This window comes from Rhinatrema bivittatum, chromosome 13, assembly GCF_901001135.1.
Source record: "Rhinatrema bivittatum chromosome 13, aRhiBiv1.1, whole genome shotgun sequence".
NCBI lineage: Eukaryota > Metazoa > Chordata > Amphibia > Gymnophiona > Rhinatrematidae > Rhinatrema > Rhinatrema bivittatum.
This window is the reverse complement of record NC_042627.1, coordinates 44,413,639-44,438,067: the sequence shown is the minus strand read 5'-3', so window position 1 is coordinate 44,438,067 and position 24,429 is coordinate 44,413,639. Positions and strand designations below refer to the sequence as shown.

Below are 24,429 nucleotides of genomic sequence, written 5' to 3'. Positions count from 1 at the left end.
TTGACACTGTATGTCCTGTCTTTCAGGAAAGATTGGATCCAGCATAATGCAGTGCCATTGATGCCAATTTGTGAGAGGAGAGAGCAGAGGGTATTATGGTTTACAGTATCAAACGCCGAAGAGATGTCAAGAAACGCAAGAAGATATGAGTGACCAGTATCAATAGTTTTTAGAATGGAGTCAGAGAGGGACACAAAAGCAAGGTTTCGGTGCTATGGTTCTTCCGGAATCCATATTGTGACGGGAAAAGTAATTGATTTTCGTCTAGAAAGTTAGTAAGTTGTTTATTTATGACTTTTTCTAGAATTTTTGACAATAATGGGAGATTCGAGACTGGCCTATAGTTTGCCGGTTCCGATGGATCTAGATCAGATTTTTTGAGAGTAGGCTTTATAATGGCGTGTTTAAGTTGCGTACCACAATCTGAACAGGAGCAGGAAATAGTGACTATGTCACAGTTCAGAGCAGGCTCAGGGAGCAGTGACCATCTAACAGGCATCTGAGGAAGATAAGAGAAGCTTGGGACAAGAAAGAAGAGCAAAGGAAATGGAGCAGGTGAAAAGACAATAGAAAGGAGAGATAGAGAGAATATATAAAATAAGGAAAAGATAAGGAGAAGAGGAAAATAAAAGTGAGTGAAGACAGAAAAAAGATGGAAGTCACTCAGCATTTTCTAGAACACACTATGCAAATGCCAGTACCCCTTACCTTACAATAAGGTAAGTTTAGGGAATCATGAAATGACCTCTTATGGTGCAAAATAAACAGCAGAGCATTCCATATCAAGTGGACCAGGGGTCATAAGAACATGCCGTACTGGGTCAGACCCCAAGGGTCCATCAAGCCCAGCATCCTGTTTCCAACAGAGGCCAATCCAGGCCATAAGAACCTGGCAAGTACCCAAAAACTAAGTCTAATTCATGTTACTGTTGCTAGTAATAGCAGTGGCTATTTTCTAAGTCAACTTAATTAATAGCAGGTAATGGACTTCTCCTCCAAGAACTTATCCAATCAACCACACTCAACCTCTTCCAAATCAAACAAAATTTTGCATGGATGTTCTCTGGGGTCTCAAACAAAACCATACTAAATTTTAAATCTGGATCTCTATTGGTTGGAGAGCTAGAGGCAGTTGAATGGAGGTCACCTCTAGTACCATGCTCTGCGGAATCTAAAATGGCCATTTTGTCCAGGTGCTGCAGCCAGACAACACCTCTCAGGGGCCTGAAATTTTGTGGATTAGTACAACCCTTGGTGGTAAGTCCCAGTGCAAAGTGTGGAACATAATGTGAGCTTGCCTCCCTTTTTATGGGCCAGCAAAGTATGTGAAAAATTTTACAAAAGAAATGTAAGGCCTATTTTGACTCCTCATTGCTCCTGACCTATACTTTGATTCAGGCTGTGACTGGACCAGTAGTCATGGCTCATGGCATATATGTATATGATTTGCACTAAGAGGCTTTACAGGCAACTGGAAGCAAAGATATAATTACATAAAGACACAATGTCACTTTTTAACGCAAACTTTTGCCAATTTTCAGGTGCAAATATCTGTTCTATGTAGTTTTTAAATCTTTTCTTTTTTATGTCATTTGACAGAGCATCTTTTTTCTACAAAAGTCGCCCTGTTTCATTTTGGACCTGATCTTGCTTTGGTCAGAATTAAGGCCCCAATGATATGCATCATTTGCATGCGTGGGTGCACTATGTTAAATAGAGGCATCTTTGGCACCCTGCTATGTAACATGCAAATGAACTAGAGATGTGAAATTCTACTGTGCAGCGAAGCTTGTTGTGCTTACCATGCTTGTAGCTTATGATCCATCTTGCTTCGGAATATTTTTATAAATGACCCCTCAAAATGGACATTTTATTGTGCTGTGTTATTTACTGCATGCAAGCCTGAACATGCAAATATCACCTTCACAAAGAACTATGGTAATGTCATGTTAGCAGTGTGTTTTGGCAGAGATTTTGGGAACATGCCATGGTGTGACATCATTGTGCTCTTTGTGGTATCAAATTTTCTTTATCCTAAATGAGAACATTGAAGCAATCAGACCTATTCAGGATGAGAGGTTTGGCAAAGGTCATATATTTGCTGGCACAAGGGAAAATCATCAATTCAAGCCCATTGATGCCACTAAAATTTGCATTAGAAAAATTTCGAATTATGTCGCCTCATTCATTGCAAGTGTTCTAGAACATGAACATTTTCCTGCCCTTCAAGTATCCAGCTTCCAACCTGGTCAGTATTTAGCTTGCATCTATGATAATTCCTGGTAGATTGGCCATATATACAAAGTCTCAGTTGGTCGATTTCTTGCACCCCCAAGGTCCTGCCAAGTCATTTTACTGTCCACCCAGTTGAGCCACCTGTTGGGTTCCAGAAGAGCCCATTATTGCTACTCTTGATGCACCCATAACAATTTCATCGGGCAGGCAGTACATTTATTCACAAGTCACTTTGTCACGCATTGATGGGACATTCAAAAGCATGTGCAAGGCAGGAAAAAAGACTAAGTGAATTTTTGTGAAATCTGCAGTTTGAGCAATTCTAGTATATAGTGTCTTGTCTTTACTTGTTTTGTGTTTAAATAAAAGCTTGGAAACCTGTGGCTGGCACCTTGTCTGGCTATCTGGAGTGGCCCCTAGGCGATGGGGTTATCAATTTTGCTGAATTGGCGGTGGCTCAGCCACCATTGACCAATGCAAGGTAACTAATCAGCATACAAAGTTTTACACTGACTTTGATGACTAATTTATGAAAATATGTCTAAACAAATGTGTCAAAGCTAAAAGTATGGTAAGCACAGTAAATTGAGCTGCATTGTAAAATTTCACAACTCTAGCTCATTTGTATGTTTCACAGTTGGGTGCCAAAGTTAGCTCTTTTTAACATAGGGATAGATTTTCAAAGGGGTACGCACGTAAGATACGCGCATATCCCCCGAAAACCTACCCCAAACCCCGCCTGCGCGCGCCGAGCCTATTTTGCATAGGCTCGGCGGCGTTCACAAGCCCCGGGACGCGTGTAAGTCCGGGGCTTGCATGGAGGGGCGTGTCGGGGGGGCGTGCTGGGAGTGATGCAGCGTTTCGGGGGCGTGTCGGGAGTGATGCGGTGTTTCGGGGGCGTGTCCGGGGGCATGGTTCCGGCCCGGGGGCATCACAGCGGCCCCTGGACCAGCCCTCGGACCGGAACATGGAGCGAGGCAGCTGGCCCGGCGCGTGTAAAGTTACGCCTGCTTCCAGCAGGCGTAACTTTCGGGATAGAGGTAGGAGGGAGGTTTAGATAGGGCCGGGGGGGTAGGTTAGGTAGGGGAAGGGAGGGGAAGGTGAAGGGAGGGCGAAGGAAAGTTCCCTCCGAGGCCGCTCCGATTGCGGCTCAGTGTGCGCAGGCTGCCAATTTTGGGCAGCCTTGCGCGCACCGACCCCGGATTTTAATGGATACACGTGGCTACGCGCATATCTATTGAAATCCCACGTACTCTTGTTCCCGAAAGAGGGTGACTTTTGTAGCAAAAAAGGTGCTCTTTCAAATGATATTAGAAAGAAAAAATTAAAAACTATAGAGTAGAGATATTTGCACCCAAAGAATGGCAAACTTTTGCATAAAAAGGTGACATTTCTATGTAATTATATCTTTGCTTCCAGTTGGCTGCAAAGCCTCCTAATGAAAATCCTAGATGTACATCATAGGGCATGACTACTGATCCAGTTATAGCCTGGATCGAAGTATACATCAGGAGCAATGAGGAGTCAAATTATAGTTTATAGTTTATTGTTTTTCTAAACAGTCACATCAGCCGGAGCCTTCACAACAGTGTACAATAATAAATTTAACATAGGAATACAATAAATTGATAAAATAGAATAACAGCTAAAAATACTAAAAAGGTAAAGCACAAAAATAAATTAGCTGTTAAGACATCATAATACAATTATATTCTAAAACAAAATTACCTTAATATTCCTAAATAAATAAACCTTCCAATATATCTTAAAAAATTAAAAATAAACAATTAAAAATTAGTTAAGCCCATATGTTTCTAGTGCTCTAATTCGGTATAAGCGAGTTTAAACAACCACTTCTTTAACTCTGCCTTAAATTTTTTCTTATCTGCTTGCAATCTCAATGGGATAGGTAGTGAGTAGGCCTTAAATTTCTTTTGTAAAATTTTTCACGTACTTTACTGGCCCATAAAAAGTGGGAAGCTCATGTTAAGTTCCAAACTTTGCATAGGAACTTAAGCTCAAACCATGGTATTTTGAGATTTTGTCATTCATTTCAATTGTATTTTCTAAACTCTTGCAGATAGAATATACTGTACTTTGGGCTTTGTAGCAGGACAAGAGACACTGTAGAATATTTTCATAAAAATTATAGAAAATCAGCTTTTCTATATTTAGATATTTTAATGGAAATACTGCACCACTTATTTTCCTAAAGCAGCAGTTTCATATTTACTATAAAATTAAAATTGTTAATCAATATAAAGGAAAAATTGTATAATTTAGCCAGATAAAAAATGGAAAGTTGCAGGGAGGGGTTGAGTTATGCAGCTAACTTAGCCGCATATATTCGGTAAGTTAGCTGGATGATTTTAGATCTGCTTCCAGGCAGGTCTAAAGTTGTCTGGCCTTGTGGGGCTGGATAACACGCTACTTAACCAGATATCTTCAAAATATATTTGGGTAAGTAGCACTTTTGGAAGAAAAAAATAGGGGGCCCTATGGCCTTGATTTCCTTCCCCACCCACTACCAAATAGTACAGATGCCCTATTGGACTTTGCATTCCCCCACCCCACATCTCCTAATTATAAAAAATATCCTGGGATTGCTGCTGGCTGTGTCTCACCCCCACCCCTTCCACCACACAAATCCCTTCCTGAGATTATAATGTATTATGGAGGCCTGGCCCTCCCATCCCTTCCCCCAATCTCCACAATATAAATTAGGTCCCCAACCCCACAAAGCCTCAAAACCCCTGCTGAGAGCAAGGACTGAGCTTACCCGCTCCTGGCAAGATCCAAGTATGGCATGAAGAGTTCAAAACACCATCAAGGGGGAACAAAGAACCAAGAGAGGCAGAAAACCCCCAAGACAGTGATAGAGAGTAAAAGCAAATGAGAGAGTAGCATGAAGACCCAAAAGCATCATGAGAAGCACAAAGCAAAGTGGAATAACACCCAGGCCTAACTTTAGAACAGGCTAATTTTAAGACAGTCCTACAGCATGAGCAGACAGCCGCAGAAGGTAAGCGGCTAACTCAGAGTTAGCCGGTTTTATGTGCCTAACTCCACTCCACCCCAGAATGCCTCCCCCTCATCATCGGAATGCCCCGACTTATCCCACTAAATTGTAGTTGAGTGACTAGTTAACCAGCTAGAATTTAGCCAGATATGGGTTGAATATAGCCAGGTAAGCCATTTAGATGAATAACTATTATGTAAACTGTCTAAATGGCTTTTGAATATGGACCTCCTCATTTTTATTTTTTGCATCGGCTTGTTGGGTTCCATTTTTCAGTGGTCCTGCTTTTTGTTTATTCCTTGAGCTATATGTTCTAACACATTTTTCTCTTTCTGAAGTTGCAATAAATTAAATCCTTGGGCAGAAGGCATGATATTTTAAAATTGTGCAACAAATCAATTTGCATGATTTTTGTATTTTTGTGTGTCCTGCTTTTGCTCAAAATCTAAATCTGCCCAGTTAATGCCCTGCATATTTTTCTCTCTTTTTTTCATTACAATTTTCTTTCTGAGAAGCATCATATTGTGTTTATGGGATCAGAATCCAGGCATCAGCCCTCCGTCGATAATTAGAGAGACAGAGACTGTCATCTGTGATATGTTAGAGCAGGAATGGCGAACTCCAGTCCTAGAGGGCCACAAACAGGCCAGGTTTTCAGGATATCCACAACGAGCTTGCATGAAAAAGATTTGCATCCAATGCCCGTGCCTTTTGTGCTATGCCACAGATTTGGAAAACACTATCTTTGGAGATCAGGAAGGAAGCCAATCTTCTGGGTAAATGTATCGTCGGGTCACGCTAGAGAGATAACATTCCTGGATGGAATAAAACCGACGAGAGAGGGAGCAATTTTAGATCTAATTCTCAGTGGAGCACAGGACTTGGTGAGAGAGGTATCGGTGGTGGGGCCGCTTGGCAATAGTGATCATAATATGATCAAATTTGATTTAATGACTGGAAAAGGAACAGTGTGCAAATCCAAGGCTCTCGTGCTAAACTTTCAAAAGGGAAACTTTGATAAAATGAGAAAAATTGTTAGAAAAAAACTGAAAGGAGCAGCTACAAAAGTAAAAAATGTCCAAGAGGCGTGGTCATTGTTAAAAAATACCATTCTAGAAGCACAGTCCAGATGTATTCCACACATTAAGAAAGGTGGAAAGAAGGCAAAACGATTACCGGCATGGTTAAAAGGGGAGGTGAAAGAAGCTATTTTAGCCAAAAGATCTTCATTCAAAAATTGGAAGAAGGATCCAACAGAAGAAAATAGGATAAAGCATACACATTGGCAAGTTAAATGTAAGACACTGATAAGACAGGCTAAGAGAGAATTTGAAAAGAAGTTGGCTGTAGAGGCAAAAACTCACAGTAAAAACTTTTTAAAATATATCTGAAGCAGAAAGCCTGTGAGGGAGTCAGTTGGACCGTTAGATGATCGAGGGGTTAAAGGGGCACTTAGAGAAGATAAGGCTATCGCGGAAAGATTAAATGATTTCTTTGCTTCGGTGTTTACTGAAGAGGATGTTGGGGAGGTACCCGTAATGGAGAGGGTTTTCATGGGTAATGATTCAGATGGACTGAATCAAATCACGGTGAACCTAGAAGTTGTGGTAGGCCTGATTGACAAACTGAAGAGTAGTAAATCACCTGGACCAGATGGTAAACACCCCAGAGTTCTGAAGGAACTAAAAAATGAAATTTCAGACCTATTAGTAAAAATTTGTAACTTATCATTAAAATCATCCATTGTACCTGAAGACTGGAGGATAGCAAATGTAACCCCAATATTTAAGAAGGGCTCCAGGGGCGATCCGGGAAACTACAGAATGGTTAGCCTGACTTCAGTGCCAGGAAAAATAGTGGAAAGTGTTCTAAACATCAAAATCACAGAACATATAGAAAGACATGGTTTAATGGAACAAAGTCAGCATGGCTTTACCCAGAGCAAGTCTTGCCTCACAAATCTGCTTCACTTTTTTGAAGGAGTTAATAAACACGTGGATAAAGGTGAACCGGTAGATATAGTATACTTGGATTTTCAGAAGGCATTTGACAAAGTTCCTCATGAGAGGCTTCTAGGAAAAGTAAAAAGTCATGGGATAGGTGGCGATGTCCTTTCGTGGATTGCAAACTGGCTAAAAGACAGGAAACAGAGAGTAGGATTAAATGGGATCTGTATTGGGACCCTTACTTTTCAATATATTTATAAATGATCTGGAAAGAAATACGACGAGTGAGATAATCAGATTTGCAGATGACACAAAATTGTTCAGAGTAGTTAAATCACAAGCAGATTGTGATAAATTGCAGGAAGACCTTGTGAGACTGGAAAACTGGGCATCCAAATGGCAGATGAAATTTAATGTGGATAAGTGCAAGGTGATGCATATAGGGAAAAATAACCCATTCTATAATTACACAATGTTGGGTTCCATATTAGGTCCTACAACCCAAGAAACAGATCTAGGTGTCATAGTGGATAACACATTGAAGTCGTCGGTACAGTGTGCTGCGGCAGTCAAAAAAGCAAACAGAATGTTGGGAATTATTAGAAAGGGAATGGTGAATAAAATGGAAAATGTCATAATGCCTCTGTATCGCTCCATGGTGAGACCGCACCTTGAATACTGTGTACAATTCTGGTCGCCTCATCTCAAAAAAGATATAATTGCGATGGAGAAGGTACAGAGAAGGGCTACCAAAATGATAAGGAGAATGGAACAACTCCCCTATGAGGAAAGACTAAAGAGGTTAGGACTTTTCAGCTTGGAGAAGAGACGACTGAGGGGGGATATGATAGAGGTGTTTAAAATCATGAGAGGTCTAGAATGGGTAGATGTGAATCGGTTATTTACTCTTTCGGATAGTAGAAAGACTAGGGGGCACTCCATGAAGTTAGCATGGGGCACATTTAAAACTAATCGGAGAAAGTTCTTTTTTACTCAATGCACAATTAAACTCTGGAATTTGTTGCCAGAGGATGTGGTTAGTGCAGTTAGTATAGCTGTGTTTAAAAAAGGATTGGATAAGTTCTTGGAGGAGAAGTCCATTACTTGCTATTAAGTTCACTTAGAGAATAGCCACTGCCATTAGCAATGATAACATGGAATAGACTTAGTTTTTGGGTACTTGCCAGGTTCTTATGGCCTGGATTGGCCACTGTTGGAAATAGGATGCTGGGCTTGATGGACCCTTGGTCTGACCCAGTATGGCATTTTCTTAAGTTCTTATGTTCTTCTATTTAGAAAGAAGCTGAAAGCCTGGATCTTCACTGAAAGCTAAGGGGTGTTCTGGAGTTTTATTGGGTCTGCTGTTGTCTTTTGGTACTAATGATGAAAGGAAGGGGAGAGTTTGGGTTAGATAGCTTCTTGTAGCACCTCCTTTGATTTGTAGTGTGTGTGTGTGTGTGTGTGTGTGTATGTGTGTGTGTGTGTGTATGTTGCTCAGACATGGTTTTGATTTTTATATTGTGCCTTGAATTGTTGGATCTGTGTTTTTGTGCATATGGCCCAGTACCTTTGTTAACCAGCGAATATTCTTTCTGAATAGGAAGACAGCATATAAAACATTTTAAGCAAGCACTTGAAACTGAGACTAACTAATTGGGTTCACCTAACTTGAGCTTGCCCTGTTTTATCTCTGGGCTTCATCAACAGAAATTCATATTTATTTAACTTAGTAGATTGTTAACCTAATTGTTTAGCTCTAAGAACATAAGAAATTGCCATACTGGGTCAGACCGAGTGTCTATCAAAGTTCAGCATCCTGTTTCCAACAGTAGCCAATCTGGGAACAAACAGTAAATAAAAACCATGCTACTAAAGCTGATAATAAATAGTGGCTATTAACTAAGTAGGCTTAATTAATAGCAGTTTATAGACTTCTCTTCCAGAAACTTGTCCAAACCTTTTTAAACCCAGCTACATTAACTGCCTTGACCACATTCTCTGGCAATGAATTCCAGAGCTTAATTGTGCATTGAGTGAAAGAATTTTCTCCGATTTGTCTTATATGTGCTATTTCTAACTTCATGGAGTGCTCCTTGTATTATTGGAAAGAGTAAATAACCGATTCACATTTATCCGTTCTAGTCCTCTCATGATTTTATAGATCTTTATCAAATCCCCCCCCCCCCCTCCCACTTCAGCCATCCCTTCTCCAAACTAAACTGCTCTAACCTCTTTAGCCTTTCCTCATAGGAGAGCCATTCCATCCCCTTTACCATTTTGGTTGCCTTTCTCTGTACCTTTTCCAGTACAACTATTTTATTTATTGCTTTTTTATACCGAAATTTAGCTATAAGCCTTCATTCCGGTTTACAGATATAACAACTTAGTACATTATGTTAACATGTGAACAATAACATTGTATAGCAGAGAACATTTAACAGTTTAACTTAACTAGCAGTTTAACTTGTATAGCAGAGAACATTTAACAGTTTAACTTAACTAGCAGTAAATTAACAATTAATGTTTTAACTGATAAAATCCTAGGAAACAGTGTTTTAGTCATATGTTGAACGGCGAGATGGGTGTATGAGAGCTAGTTTTATAAAGCTTATGGAAGAATCATGTCCGTGTTCTGGGAGCTAGCTGGTTTCATAACATTGTCTTGGTATAGTCCTCTCATAACCGAGGGCGGTTATGCAATATTTACGCGGTATTTTGGTTAGCCAATGCCATTTTTTAAGGTTTGGGAGAAGATCCATGTTTTGAGCTCTTTTTTGAATGTTTTGCTGTTGCTTTGTGAGCTTAGGTAATCTGGGAGTGAGTTCCATAATTTTGGTCCAGCAATCGATATAGCTCTGTTCCTTGTGCTTGATAGTTTGGCTAGTGGAAGTGGTGGGATTACTAGTTGTATTTTACTTGAGGTTCTTGTCGAGCGCTGTGATCTGTGTATTTGTATGATGTTGTTGAGAGCAGTGTTATCTGTCTTGTATATTGCATTGTGTAGAATTGTCAAGATTTTAAATTCAATTCGTTTCTCAATCGGTAGCCAATGTAGACTGTTAAGGACTGAGGTGATGTGGTCTGATCTTTTTTTGCCGGTTAGGACTCTAGCTGCAGCGTTCTGTAGTAATTGTAGCGGTTTTAAGGTTGTCTTTGGGAGTCCTATCAAAAGAGAGTTGCAAAAGTCGAGGCCAGTGAGAATGAGTGATTGTAGTACAGTTCTGAAATCTTGGTGGTGAAGTATCGGTTTTAGGTGTTTCAGTATTTGAAGCTTGTGGAAGCCTTCTTTGGTTTTTGTTGCGATGTGTTTTTTGTAGTTGAGTTCGCTGTCAAACCATATACCTAAGTCTTTTACGCTGTCTTTTAATTGTATATGTATGTTGTCTATTTGTATGGAGTGTTTGGTGTTTGAGTTTGCATCATTTCGTCTTATCAGAATACATTCTGTTTTATTCATGTTGAGGCACAGCTTTAGGTGGTTCAACATGTTTCTGATTGATTCAAGGTGAGAGGCTGCTAATCTCATTGCATCTTCGATGGTGGAGGTTATCGGTATAAGGAGTTGTATGTCGTCGGCGTACATATAGAATGTTATGCCAAGACTAGAGATGAGTTGGCAGAGTGGGAGGAGGTATATATTAAAGAGTATAGCCGATAGTGCCGATCCTTGTGGCACTCCTGTTTCAAGAGGGATTGAGTCAGATGAGTTGTTGTTAATACTGACTTTGAAATATCTGTTTTTGAGGAAGGATGTGAACCAGTCTAGTGTTTTGCCTGAGAGACCAATGTTTTCTAGTCTTGATATTAGGTTTTTGTGATCTACAGTGTCGAAAGCAGCCGAGAGGTCCAGAAGAATTAGTAAGTGGTTCATTTTATTATCAAGGCCTCTTATTATATTGTTTGCTAGGTTGAATAGCAGGGTTTCTGTGGAGTGGTTTTTCCTAAAGCCGTGTTGTGAGGGATGCAGGATGTTGTTGATTTCAAGGTGATCATTGAGCTGTTTCAGGGCCGCTTTCTCTGTCAGTTTAGCCAGTAGTGGTAAGTTGGATATTGGGCAGTAGTTGTTCAGATCGTTTGGGTCTAGATTTTTTTTCTTAAGTATTGGTTTAATTGTTGCGGTTTTTAGTTTGTCTGGTAGTTCACCTTCTTCAAGGGATTTGTTAATTATTGCTGTTATTGTTGGAGCAATGGAGTGAGCTATTTCCTTTAGTTCTCGTGTTGGGATGATGTCCATATCGTGGTGTGCTGGGTTTATTTTTCTTATCATTTTTTCTGTTTCTATGGTTGATATTGGATCGAAAATGGACCATGGTATTATATTTGTGGTTGATGTTTTGTTGTTTTCGATCTGGGATTTGTTGGTGGCTCCATTTATTTTACTTATCTTGTTTTTGAAAAATATGGCCAGGTCGTGACTTAGGTTTTTGGATGTATTTGAGGGGGAATTGTTGTTTTCAGATATGAGGTTGTTTATAAAATTGTAGAGAGATTTGGAGTTGTTGGTGGAGTTTTTGATCTTTTGACTGTAGTATTCTCGTTTAGTGTTGTGAATCATTTTTTTATAGATGGTGAGTTGTGTGCAATATCTTTGTAATGTCAGAGGACATTTGTTTTTTTGCCAATCTTTTTCTTTTTTCCTAAGGTTGGCTTTCATATTTTTTAGTTGTGTGTTGTACCATGGGTTGTTTCTTTCTCTGTTATTCTTTATCCGTTTTAGTTTTTCAGGGTTTATGTTGTTTGCAGTTTCTTCGGTAATTTGGAACCAGGAGTGAATTGCGTTGTTTACATTTGAAAGATCTAGGTTTGCTAGTTGTTTTCCTAGTTCTTGTTGTAGGATGTTGGTTTGGAAGGGTGTTCGGTATTTGAAGGAAGACGTTTCATTTGTTTTTGTCATGTTGTTGAGAATTGTTTGTGTCTTACATTGAAGGAGGTAGTGATCAGACCAGGAAACTGGTTTGTATGTTATTGAGGTGTCCGAGAAAAATTGGTTTGTGAAGATTAAGTCCAATGTGTGTCCAGCTTTGTGCGTGGGGTTATTGACTTGTTGGATTAGGTTTAGAGTTGATAGCATGTCTAGCATGGTTTGGCAGTTTTGTGATCTGGGGCTGGAGTCTGTGTGTAGATTAAAGTCACCAAGAATTATTGTCGGCTTTTTTATACTGATGTTTGATATTAGGAATTCTAAGAGAGGGGAGATGTTGTTATCCAGGAGCTTGGGAGGACAGTAAACTAGGCAAATTTGTATGAATTCAGAGTCAAAAAGGGAGACTTCATAGTGTTTTGGGAGATGGTGTGAGATTATTTTGGTTGAGAACTGTTTTTTTATGATTAGGAGTAATCCTCCACCTCTGCGGGACTTGCGTGGGATTAAGAATAGGTCGTATTCATTGTTGTTTAGTTGGTTTATTAATACTTGGTCTGTATTTTTAAACCAGGTCTCTGTTATGGCGATGAAGTCAGGTTGTTTTTCTTGCAGAATGTCAGAGATTAACATGAATTTTTTTGTCAGGGATTGTGCATTTATGAGAAAGAAGGTGAGGTATAAAATGTTTTTGAGATATTTGTTGAGGGGGATATTTATCAGGTATCTGTTTTGTTTCTGGTGAGCCATGATGATCTTGTCTGTAAGGTTGTGGATGTTTCGTGAGTGTGATTCTTTCTTATCTGTAGGTTGTGGATGTTTCGTGAGTGTGATTCTTTCTTATCACTCTATAGTTGTGAGATTTGGTTTGGGTGGGTGTTGCCTGAGATTGCTGGATGAGACTGCTGTATGAGGTTGTTGAGTCTGCTGAGTAAGGTTGATTGGATGAGAATGTTGGATGAGGTTGTAGACCGAGTCTGCTGAGTGAGGTTGATTGGATGAGACTGCTGGGTTCTGCTAGATGTGTGATTGAGGGTATTCGGATGGATGTTGAGATGAAAGTAGGAGGCGGTTGTGTTATTATTGGAGTATGTTAGACGTGGGTTGGTGGAGGCTGTTTGGATGCTGGGAGGTAACGTGAAGGTTGCTGGAGGATTTTGGACAAGGTTGATTGAGTGTTTGTTCGTTGGAGGTGGGAAATGGCTGGAAATTGAAGGTGGGATGTTGGTCGTAGAGCTGGAGTGGGAAGGTTCTACAGTGGAGAGAGGTCTTCGTCTCGTGGCTCACCAAGGGGCGCACTAAGGGGCAGGCCCCTTAGGTCGCGCTCCTTCGGGCGCGCGACGCCGTTGGGAGCCGCTATAGTTTAAAGGGATGCAGGCTGACTTCTGATTGGCCTGGTGTCTATCGGGGGTGCGGTTTCACTCATGGCGGGCTTGCTGGGGCCTAAGATCTTCCGCTTTCTCTCTCGTCCTTCCTGTGGCTTTGATTCATCTGCGCGGCTCACCGGGTGGTGAGCGGGCTCCTGTTCCAGTGGGACAGCGTGAGCCCCGGCAGAGAGGTGAGGTCGTCGCTGGGTTTGGGAGCGAAGGCAAAAGGGCCGCCGTCGGGAGCCGCTTTAGTTTAAAGGGACGCAGGCTGGCTTCTGATTGGCCTGGTGTCTATCGGGGGCGCGGTTTCACTCACGGCGGGCTTGCTGGGGCCTTAGATCTTCCGCTTTCTCTCTCGTACTTCCTGTGGCTTTGATTCGTCTGTGCGGCTCACTGGGTGGTGAGCGGGCTCCTGTTCCAGTGGGACAGCGTGAGCCCCGGCAGAGAGGTGAGGTCGTCGCTGGGTTTGGGAGCGAAGGCAACAGGGCCGCCGTCGGGAGCCGCTTTAGTTTAAAGGGATATCTATATCTTTAAACTATATCTTTTTTGAGATGTAGTGACCAGAACATAAGAACATAAGAAAATGCCATCCTGGGTCAGACCAAGGGTCCATCAAGCCCAGCATCCTGTTTCCAACAGTGGCCAATCCAGGCCATAAGAACCTGGCAAGAACCCAAAAACTAAGTCTATTCCATGTTACCATTGCTAATGGCAGTGGCTATTCTCTAAGGGGCAGATTTTAAATACTTGTGCGAGCGCGAACAAAAGTACGCTGGATTTTATAAGATAAGCGCGTAGCCGTGCGTATCTTATAAAATCCGGGGTCGGCGCGTGCAAGGGGGTGCACATTTGTGCAACCTGCGCTCGCCGAACCTTGCGCGCGCTGCCTGTTCCCTCCGAGGCCGCTCCGATTTCGGAGCGGCCTCGGAGGGAACTTTCCTTCGCCCTCCCCCCATCTTCCCCTCCCTAACCCACCCCCCCGGCCCTATCTAACCCCCCCTTACCTTTGTTGGCAAAGTTACACCTGCTGAAAGCAGGCGTAAATTTGCACGCGTCTGCCGGCTGCCCCGCTCCGTGGTCCGGTCCCGGGGGCTGTTCCGGAGGCCGCAGCCATGCCCCTGGAATGTCCCCGGGCCGAAACCATGCCACGCCGCCGCCCCCGTTTCGCCGCGCCCCGCCCCCTAAACGCCATGTCATCCCGCCACGCCCCCGCCACGCCCTGACAGGAAGCCCCGGGACTTACGCACGTCCCTGGGCTCTGCGCACGCCGGCGGCCTATGCAAAATAGGCGTGCTGGCGTGCGCAGGGGTTTTAAAATCTGCCCCTAAATGAACTTAATAGCAGGTAATGGACTTCTCCTCCAAGAACTTATCCAATCCTTTTTTAAACACAGCTATACTAACTGCACTAACCACATCCTCTGGCAACAAATTCCAGAGTTTAATTGTGCGTTGAGTAAAAAAGAACTTTCTCTGATTAGTTTTAAATGTGCCCCATGCTAACTTCATGGAGTGCCCCCTAGTCTTTCTACTATCTGAAAGAGTAAATAACCGATTCACATCTACCCGTTCTAGACCTCTCATAATTTTAAACTTCTCTATCATATCTCCCCTCAGCCGTCTATTCTCCAAGCTGAAAAGTCCTAACCTTTTTAGTCTTTCCTCATAGGGGAGCTGTTCCATTCCCCTTATCATTTTGGTAGCCCTTCTCTGTACCTTCTCCATCGCAATTATATCTTTTTTGAGATGTGGCGACCAGAATTGTACACAGTATTCAAGGTGCGGTCTTCACCATGGAGCGATACAGAGGCATAATGACATTCTCCGTTCTATTAACCATTCCCTTCCTAATAATTCTTAACATTCTATTTGCTTTTTTGACTGCTGCAGCACACTGAGCCGACGATTTCAATGTGTTATCAACTATGAAGCCTAGATCTCTTTCTTGGGTTGTAGCACCTAATGTGGAACCCAACATTGTGTAATTATAGCATGGGTTATTTTTCCCTATATGCATCACCTTGCACTTATCCACATTAAATTTCATCTGCCATTTGGATGCCCAATTTTCCAGTCTGCACACAGTATTCAAGGTGTAGTCTCACCATGGAGCAATACAGAGATAGTATGACCGTCTCTGTTTTATTCTTCTGTATATCATCTCTGTTTTACTCTGTTGTCATTGTCTATATGTATTTATGAATATTCTGCCTGTTCCCCACCCAGAACTCTGGATGGATGGGTTAGAAATGTTTTTAATTAAACTTCTAAGGCACTGGTGGTGGTATTTTTCAGGGATCACACAAACTGTGAAATGTGCTCATGAGAGGTCAGTCCATCTCTTCATCGATTCTTTACTTCATGATGATAAGCAAAGCATGGCCTACTGGTGCAATGACATCCACACCTTTGACAAAGGAACCTGCCTAAGCTGTAGGAAGAATCGGTGCAACACCCTGGGATTCAACATCAGACAGGAGAAACCACAGAGAAGCAAAAAGTTGTACCTGAAAACTCGAGCACACATGCCTTTCAAAGGTTAGTGATGAAGGGCTCTTTTATTCTTTGCCTGACTAGCTTCCTCTGACTCCAGGGTTTCCAGACCAATTGAAATTCCATGAGACCCTACTCACTAGGATTCATGACTGTGGGGAAGCGAAAGGAGGTAGAAAACTAGGGATGTGCATTCATTTTGAACAAATGCCCAATCCGCTACGTATAGGTCCCTATTTGTTGCATTCGTGTGGTTCCGAAACGTATGGCGAACCCCCACGAATGCAACGTATCATTAACGAATAAAACCCCCACCCTCCTGACCCCCCCAAAACTTTCCAAAAGTCCCCGGTGGTCCAGCAGGGGTCCTGGAGCGCTCTCCTGCACTCGGGCCATTGGCTGCTGGTATTCAAAATGGGGCCAATAGCCTTTGCCCTTACTATGTCACAGGGGCTACCGGTGCCATTGGTTGGCCCCTGTCATATGGTAGGAGGACCACCAGGGACTTTTGGCAAGTCTTGGGGGGAGTCAGGAGGGTGGGGGGGTTGTAGTTAATTAAATTTAAAGGGTTGGGATGGGGGTTTTTTTTTGTTTTGGGGTTGTTTTTTTTAACTTTAATAGGAAACAAATACCATATGTAACTAATGGACGAATCTGGGTCCCCCGAAAAACGGATGTAACGGATTTGAGTCCCGAAGAATACGAATACCAAATCGAACGTATCCATCCCTGCTGCACATCCCTATAGAAAACATCTTGGAAACTGTTTTGTCAAAGGACCTGAATCATGGCAGCTGAGACTTTTCTTCATACAGCCTAGCATTGCAGTGACAATCCTTCAGCTTTGGAGCATGGATCATGAGTTTCTAGGAAGCCCAGTAAGTGTGCACACCCTCATTAGCTGGACAGCGTCATTGCTGCACGACAACCAGGGCTCAATTCTTCTAGGACTGTGAGCACCATCTCTGAAATGCTCCTTTTTGAGCATCATTGCAGGTTATCATGGGTACGTCCTTTGGTTCATTTAATGCTTATTCCTGTAGTGGAAGTTGCTAATACTTGCGCTATCACTTCTGGTATTAGAAATCAAGCAGGTTACAATGACTTCCTAGAGGTGTATGCTGCTGTAATTTAGCAATATACAATTACAAAGAGCTCTATATACCTGGACAGGGGAGGATAAACAGAATTTCAGTTTGTCCTTTATTTTACAAGTATTCTAACTGTCACGATGAGAAATCTGTGTATGTTAGGTTCTTACTAGTGAGACAATGAACCACTGAGATAAATAGAATATTAGGTATCAGTCAGACAGACTTCATGATTCTCTTCCAGCATTACAAGTAATTGCCAAGAAAGTTACAATTAAGCAATATGGCAGGACAGAGTGGACAGCCATGAGGTTAAGGGCCAGATACCTTCAATAACCCAAAAGGTACCTACTTGCAACTATAAAATCATTTAAAAATAAGCAATTCTTTGAATCTTATCCAAACCATTATGCTAAGATATTAGACTGCGAGGGGATATGATAGAAGTTTATAAAATCATGTGTCAGGTGATCTAAAACTATTCCATACTAGTGATGTAGGTGTGTCCACGGAAATACTTAGCTGTGATGTCAGAGGCGTAGTGGTTTTTTGTTTTGTTTTTGACACTTCCCAATGGGAGATGTCTAGTTATGGAGATTAAATATAGTGGAGGAGTCCAGAAGTTTGTCTCCTGCTGGCTCTTTCTTCTAAAGGAGTCCAGGGCTCAAGGTCAGAGCTCTTGGAACTCAGAGAGGGGCTCTAAGTGGAAATCTTGGAGAGATTCTTTGGAGGGGAGTCATTGAGATTTTGTGAGTTTGTGGAGAAGTGGAAATACACTCAGGAATACTCCAAATACCAGGGAAAGGTTGTTCTGCAGCTGAAGAGTTTCTGCATCCAAGGAGACTATCATCAGAGATTTCTTTTAGAGTAAATTATAAGAAGAAATCTCAGAGCAGACTAAGAGGAGTTGCAGGAGGACCTTGTGAAACTGGGGGATTAGGCATTTAAATGACAACTGTGGCATAACCAGAAATGATTTTTTTTTTTTAAAGGAGGGGGGACCAAAATTAACATAGGTGGGCAGTAGGCATACAGGTATGAGCCCTACTAGTTGTACTCTTATTAATTAATAATGTCTTAGAGTGTACCAGACAATGGATTTCTAAGTAGTCTACAATAACCATCATGTATCATGAGTGACACTTAAAATATAACTCAATTTCTTCAAGCATTTACCAATGTTAAAAATGCCTTACTCTGTATTAATTTTATATTTATTGCAGTTTACAAATACACAAGAAGTATATCATCAGATTCAACCATGTAATAAAATACATTTCAATGTATTTTTATGAATCCTCTTTCCAGAAAGGCAGGATATATCATAACTAAAACAAAATAGCAATACTCATAATAATCATAAGAACTTAAGATTTGCAATGGATGCAGAGCAGAACTAGGACATTTCAGCATGCAAGAAGAAATAGATTCAAATTCTGGTGTCACCTCAGTAACAGCAAAAAAAACAAAAAAAAAACCCCTCCCTCCACTTCTGAACACTTTGGGATACATTTTAAGAGTTCCTCACGTGAAAACGCCCATATATGCAAGTATATGGGCTCAGTGCGAGCAACTCTTATTTTAAAGCTGTAAAATTACACACATGTGCGCATGCAAAATAAAGGGGCAGATTTGGAGTGAGTCGGGGGCACTCTGATGCAGGGCCAACATTTACACACAGAAATCCCAATTTCTAATCCAGTGAACGCAGCACACGCAGGGCTGATACTTGTGCATATTTACTTCCGCTCTTTATCAGGTGTAAGTCTGAAAAAAACTCATTAAAGCCAAAAACTGACTGGGTCTATGTAAATTATGGAGAATGCAGGCTGAAGAACCAGAGGGGTCTTGATGACCCAGTCAGAGACTGGGCAAACATTTGGTTAAACTGGTTATGTCCTACATGCATGCATCTTTATTAGCCAGGTAAACTTGGGGAATCGCAACAATGAATGGATTTCCCCATTTGAATCTTCCAAGTATTTCAAATTTGTTGCTCACTTGTTATAAGGAAAGATGCAAATAATGTTTCCTCGTGTAACCACTTAAAATTAGGGGCACACATACATGCACTAAGCATACTATATATTATGGGGCGGATTTTAAGAGCCCTGCTCGCCTAAATCCGGGCGGATTTAGGCGAGCAGGGCCCTGCGCGCCGGTGCGCCTATTTTACATAGGCCTACCGGCGCGCGCAGAGCCCCGGGACTCGTGTAAGTCCCGGGGTTTTCAGAGGGGGGCGTGTCGGGGGCGGGCCCGATCCGCGCAGCGTTTTCGGGGTGTGTCGGGAGAGTTTCGGGGGCGGGCCCGGGGGCGTGGTTACGGCCCGGGGCAGTCCGGGGGCGTGGCCGCGCCCTCCGGACCCGCCCCCAGGTTGCGTCCCGGCGCGCTAGCGGCCCGCTGGCGCGCGGGGATTTACGTCTCCCTCCGGGAGGCGTAAATCCCCCAACAAAGGTAAGGGGGGGGTTTAGACAGGGCCGGGCGGGTGGGTTAGGTAGGGGAAGGGAGGGGAAGGTGAGGGAAGGGCAAAAGAAAGTTCCCTCCGAGGCCGCTCCGAAATCGGAGCGGCCTCGGAGGGAATGGAGGTAGGCTGCGCGGCTCGGCGCGCGCCGGCTTTACGGAATCGATAGCCTTGCGCGCGCCGATCCCGGATTTTAGAGGCTACGCGCGTATCTACTAAAATCCAGCGTACTTTTGTTTGCGCCTGATGCGCCAACAAAAGTACGCCAAATCGTGCTATTTGAAAATCTACCCCTATATGTGTTAACTTACATGGAGAATTTAAAATTACAGCGTATGTGGACACACACTTATTTTAAAGTTACTGTCCCCTGTGAAGTAACAAAAAAAACCAAACCCCACACTCGGTATCTTACCATACCATGCCATAACACTAACTCTCAGGACTCAAACTGCAGCAACCTTATCTATTAAAAGGCAGCAGTGCAAATATTAACCAGGCCCTAAAGCAACATGCCACCTACTAGGGAAACAGAACAAGCTGGATTATTACAAACCCTATAAAGAAACTACACACTAGCAGAAATGCTGCACCTTGGTCACCCACGCAGAACGCAGACCAACCCTTACCTAATGCAGCATAAGCAACAGAAGCATGCAGACAAAATGAAATGGAAAGCCTGAGAAATCAGACTTTGAACAGAAGAATACTGAAGAAAGAGCAAACTACAAAATTCTAAGAAATACACATTCCCAAAGTTGGCATATTCCAATAGCTAAAAATGAAAAAAAATATATAATAATTTTTTTTTTAACCTTTGTTGTCTGATCTTATTTTCTAATTTATTTGATCCTGGTCTCTTTTTTCTCCACTTGTTGGACTTGTCCTTATTCCTTTTTAAAGGTCTCTTTGTGTTTCTTCTCTTTCCTCCCTCACACACAGTCTCTCACACAGACATAGGCTCTCACTCTCACAAGCTCTCCCTCACACACAGGCTCTCATTTCCTAAAGACCCCTGCACAAACTGCATGCTAGCAGAATACCTCACCTTGGTCATATTTGCCGAACACAGATACACCCTTACTAAATACAGAATAAAGAAACCATAAAGTATAAATAGCAATGTGCAGACAAAAAGTGAACTGGAAACTACAACAAGCCAGACCCTGTATGCAGTGCATCAATGGAAAAGCAGTAACATCACCATCTAACTAGATAAACGACGCTTGACCGACGTGCCGCAAATGCGCAGTAGAGAGCAGCTCTACTGCGCATGTGCGGGCGAGCACGGTGGTCTTAGGCAGCGTCAAAAAAAACAAAACATGGCGGCGGCGGCGGTAGCGGCAGCGGGCGGCGGTAGTGGGCAGCGGCGGAGGGAGGCAAGAGAGAGAGGGAGGGACGGACTGAGTGGGAGGGACGGACTGAGTGGGAGGGAGGGACTGGGAGGGAGGGACTGAGTGAGAGGGAGGGAGGAGTGGGTGAGTGTGTGGGAGAGAGGTAGGGGGTGGGGAAGAGTGAGGGGAGAGTGAGAATGAGGGAGAGGTGAGAGTCAGGGATGTGAGTAAGTGGAAGGGGGAGAGGGAGAATGAGGGAGAGGTGAGAGACAGGGCCGTGGCGGTGGCAGCGGCGAAGACGGGTGGCAGCAGTGAGGGAGGAGAGAGAGAGGGAGGGACTGACTGAGAGAGAGGGAGGGACTAAGTGAGAGGGGAGGAGAGAGAGGGAGTGGGAATGAGTGAGAGGGGGAGGGAGGGAGTGGGACTGAGTGAGAGGGGGGAGGGAGGGAGTGGGACTGAGTGAGGGGGGAGGGAGGGAGTGGGGACTGAGGGAGTGAGTGGGACAGAGAGGGAGGGAGGGAGTGGGACTGAGGGAGAGGAGGGAGGGAGTGGGACAGTGAGAGTGAGTGGGACTGAGTGTGAGTGAGAGGGAGGGAGAGAGGGGGGAGGGGAGTGAGTGAGACAGTGGGAGGGAGGGACTGAGTGAGAGGAGAGGGAGGGTGGAGAGGAGTGGGTGAGTGTGAGGGAGGGAGGTAGGGGGTGGTGAAGAGTGAGGGGAGAGAGAGAGGGATGTAGCCTGTTTTAACGGGCTTAACGGCTTGTTCTTCATAAAACAATGAAATCAAGAAATATAAACCATTAGTAACAAGAATAAATATTTCATACAGCTAATGAATAGAACATTAAATTAAAAAGTCATAAAAATTTGTAAAAATGTATCAATACACCAAGAAAATATTTTAAAACAGCAGACATATCAGATAATACCCAAACATTTAAACCAATAAGAATGAAATACCCTTTCTTCTAATTTCCAGTCACCCTGAGATTATTGTAGATTAGTGGGCATGGGGGGAGTGCACAAACTTTCTCCTTCCTCACACATGCACTCCCTCATACTCTGATACACATATAAACATGCTCCCTCATACATGCTTGCTTGCTCACACACATACATGCTTCCTCATGCATGCTGATACATGCTGACACACACATGCACTGACACATACATGCATGTTCTTGCACAAACACACATGCTCACTCACAAACACTGACACAATCATGCTCCCTCATCCATGCTGACACACACATACATGCTATCTCATTCAGTCTCACACACATGGCTATCATGCACACACATGCTCACTGACACTCCCACTCTTTCACTCTTCTCCCATGCTGCCTTTGAATACAAAATGGTTGGAGGGATCCAGGCAGGGCTACCAGCTGATGATCCATACCCAACATGCAATATAATGTGCCTAATGCATTATGATTTCCAAGTATCTTTTTTGCAGGGATTTCTGATTTGCATCACTTCAGTGCATATAAATAAAATATATGTTGTGATATTTTATCTAAAAAAAACCCTTTACTTTGAATGTCCTTTTCCATGTAAAAATCTGTTATAAATTCATTTTTTTAATTGTGTGGAGGGGGAAGGAAGGTGGGAGGAGGGGTGTAAGCAGGGACAGTACAAGGGGATTAGCACCTTCTACCTCACGCCACCCCACCCCTCGTTGCTCCACCCCCACCCGGTCGTGCCGCCACCCCCTAATGGTCAGTGGCCTAGGCCCAGACTTAATAGTTCTGCCAGCCCTGGGTGCAAGACTGTAAGGTGTGCCTAGGGTACTTAATACCCTTGGCAGCAGCCCTGCTGTACTGAATCTATGCAGTTGTCTAACCAAGGGCTGGGAACTAAGGCCATCTAGTGGTGACCTCAGACTCTACACTCCAATATAAGGGGGGTGGCTGGCAGCAGAGATCAAGGAGAGGCCTTCAAGCAGTGATGAGGCAGCAGTAGGATGTCTGCTGACTGCCTTCCACCACAGAGACAGAAGCAGGCCTGGTGTGAGTAGAAGCAGCAGGAGCATTTCCTGCTACTGTGGCAATGAGGAGAGAGGAATACCACGAGGAAGAAAAAAAGTGTAGACCTATAGAGCCACAGCTGCAGCTGCAGGGAAAAGATGTACAGATCCATGGAGCTCCCACTCTGCCAGAAGATCTACTGTGGGGCCTGGTGTTGATTACAGTGGCTCCACAAGCATGGAACTGCAGCACTCAAACACCAGTCATGTGACTGGCCTACCAAAGCCACAATAGGCCAGTGCACCCCAGCTGTGAAATTTGTTGCCAAAGAATGTGGTCAAGTCTAGCAGCTGAGTTTTAAGACAGTTTGAACAAGTTTCTGGAGGTCAGATCCTCTAACAATTAATAGCCAGGTAAACTTGGGGAATCGCAATAATGAATGGATTTCCCCATTTGAATCTTCCAAGTATTTCAAAGGTACCCCAGCTTGGCCACAGTCTGAAACAGGATGCTGAATTCAATGGTCCATTGATCTGACATCATGGAACGTCTTGTGAAACCTTCAGCAGCCAATTACAGAGCAGGGAATCTTACGTCCAATTTTTTATAACTTCAGTTCAGACATTTTATATGGAATTTTAACCTCACAAAACATTCCAATAGAGTAGGAAAAATGCCTTTCATTTCTGTATCAGAGGCTCTTATAGTGTATATTGATATATGAAGGGTATTTTTAAATATTATAGAATCTGAAGTTATTCCAGGAATTCGTCTTATTTTAAAGAAAAATAAAGTGACCACCACAAGAATTTTAGAGGTGAAGAGTTTAGGAGGCCTAACATTAAGCAAGACGACTGTCAATGTCTTGAAAATGGTTTTACAAATATAAGTTAGAGCTTGTGCCAAATGATCTTTGTGCAACTTCCCAAGACAGGACAAACTGAAAAAGTTATTTCTTGCAACATGCATTGTGCTTTAGAATAATCCCTTTTTCTTTAAGAAACAAGTGACTACATCCGTGGAAGCAGCATTTCAGCATACCTGATTTGAAAATCAGTTATGTTAAAAAGTGTTGCATCTGTGCATAGCATATCATATAGCATTATGCAACCAGAGGTGGTAAAAATAAGTCAGAAAATATATATTTCCTCTTTTGGAAGGGTCATTCCAAGTTTTATGCTCAACTTTGGACCTCAGATTAATTTTAACAAGAAGCACCTCAAAGAACAAAGGCAGGAGAAGCTAAATATTTTTTAGTGTACACTAGCTTCGTAATATTGTTATGGCTATTTTTATTACATTAGTAATAATTATCACCACTAATTAATTTGTATGATGATTTTATCTAATAATCCAAGGTTTCCCAAACTAGGCCTAGGGACCTCAGTCAGCTGAGTTTTCAGGATATCCACAACTAAGAGATACATTTGCATACATTGAAAAGTAAATATATGCAGATTTGGCTCATGTACAGCCATTACAGATAGCCCGAATATCCAACTGGTTATAGGGTCCTCAATAAAGGTTGGGAAGAGATGCATAAAGTAGATTGGGATAGTAATAGTTTTTCTCTTTCTACGGGGAAAACTTCAAGAGGCCAGAGACAATATGTGTGCATCTCAATCTGTGTTGAAATTTAGCAATGATGTTGGGAT

General features: G+C 42.7%; 1 protein-coding gene across 1 annotated transcript in view; it reads left to right on the top strand.

Annotated features, from left to right (window-relative positions):
- LIPC (lipase C, hepatic type) overlaps positions 1 to 24,429 on the top strand; it is a 115,655-nt gene that overhangs the window by 27,999 nt on the left and 63,227 nt on the right. The window contains exon 6 of the mRNA XM_029575309.1: positions 15,723 to 15,965. Within this exon, the coding sequence (XP_029431169.1) occupies positions 15,723 to 15,965 (243 nt within the window). The remainder of the gene's footprint in view (positions 1 to 15,722; positions 15,966 to 24,429) is intronic.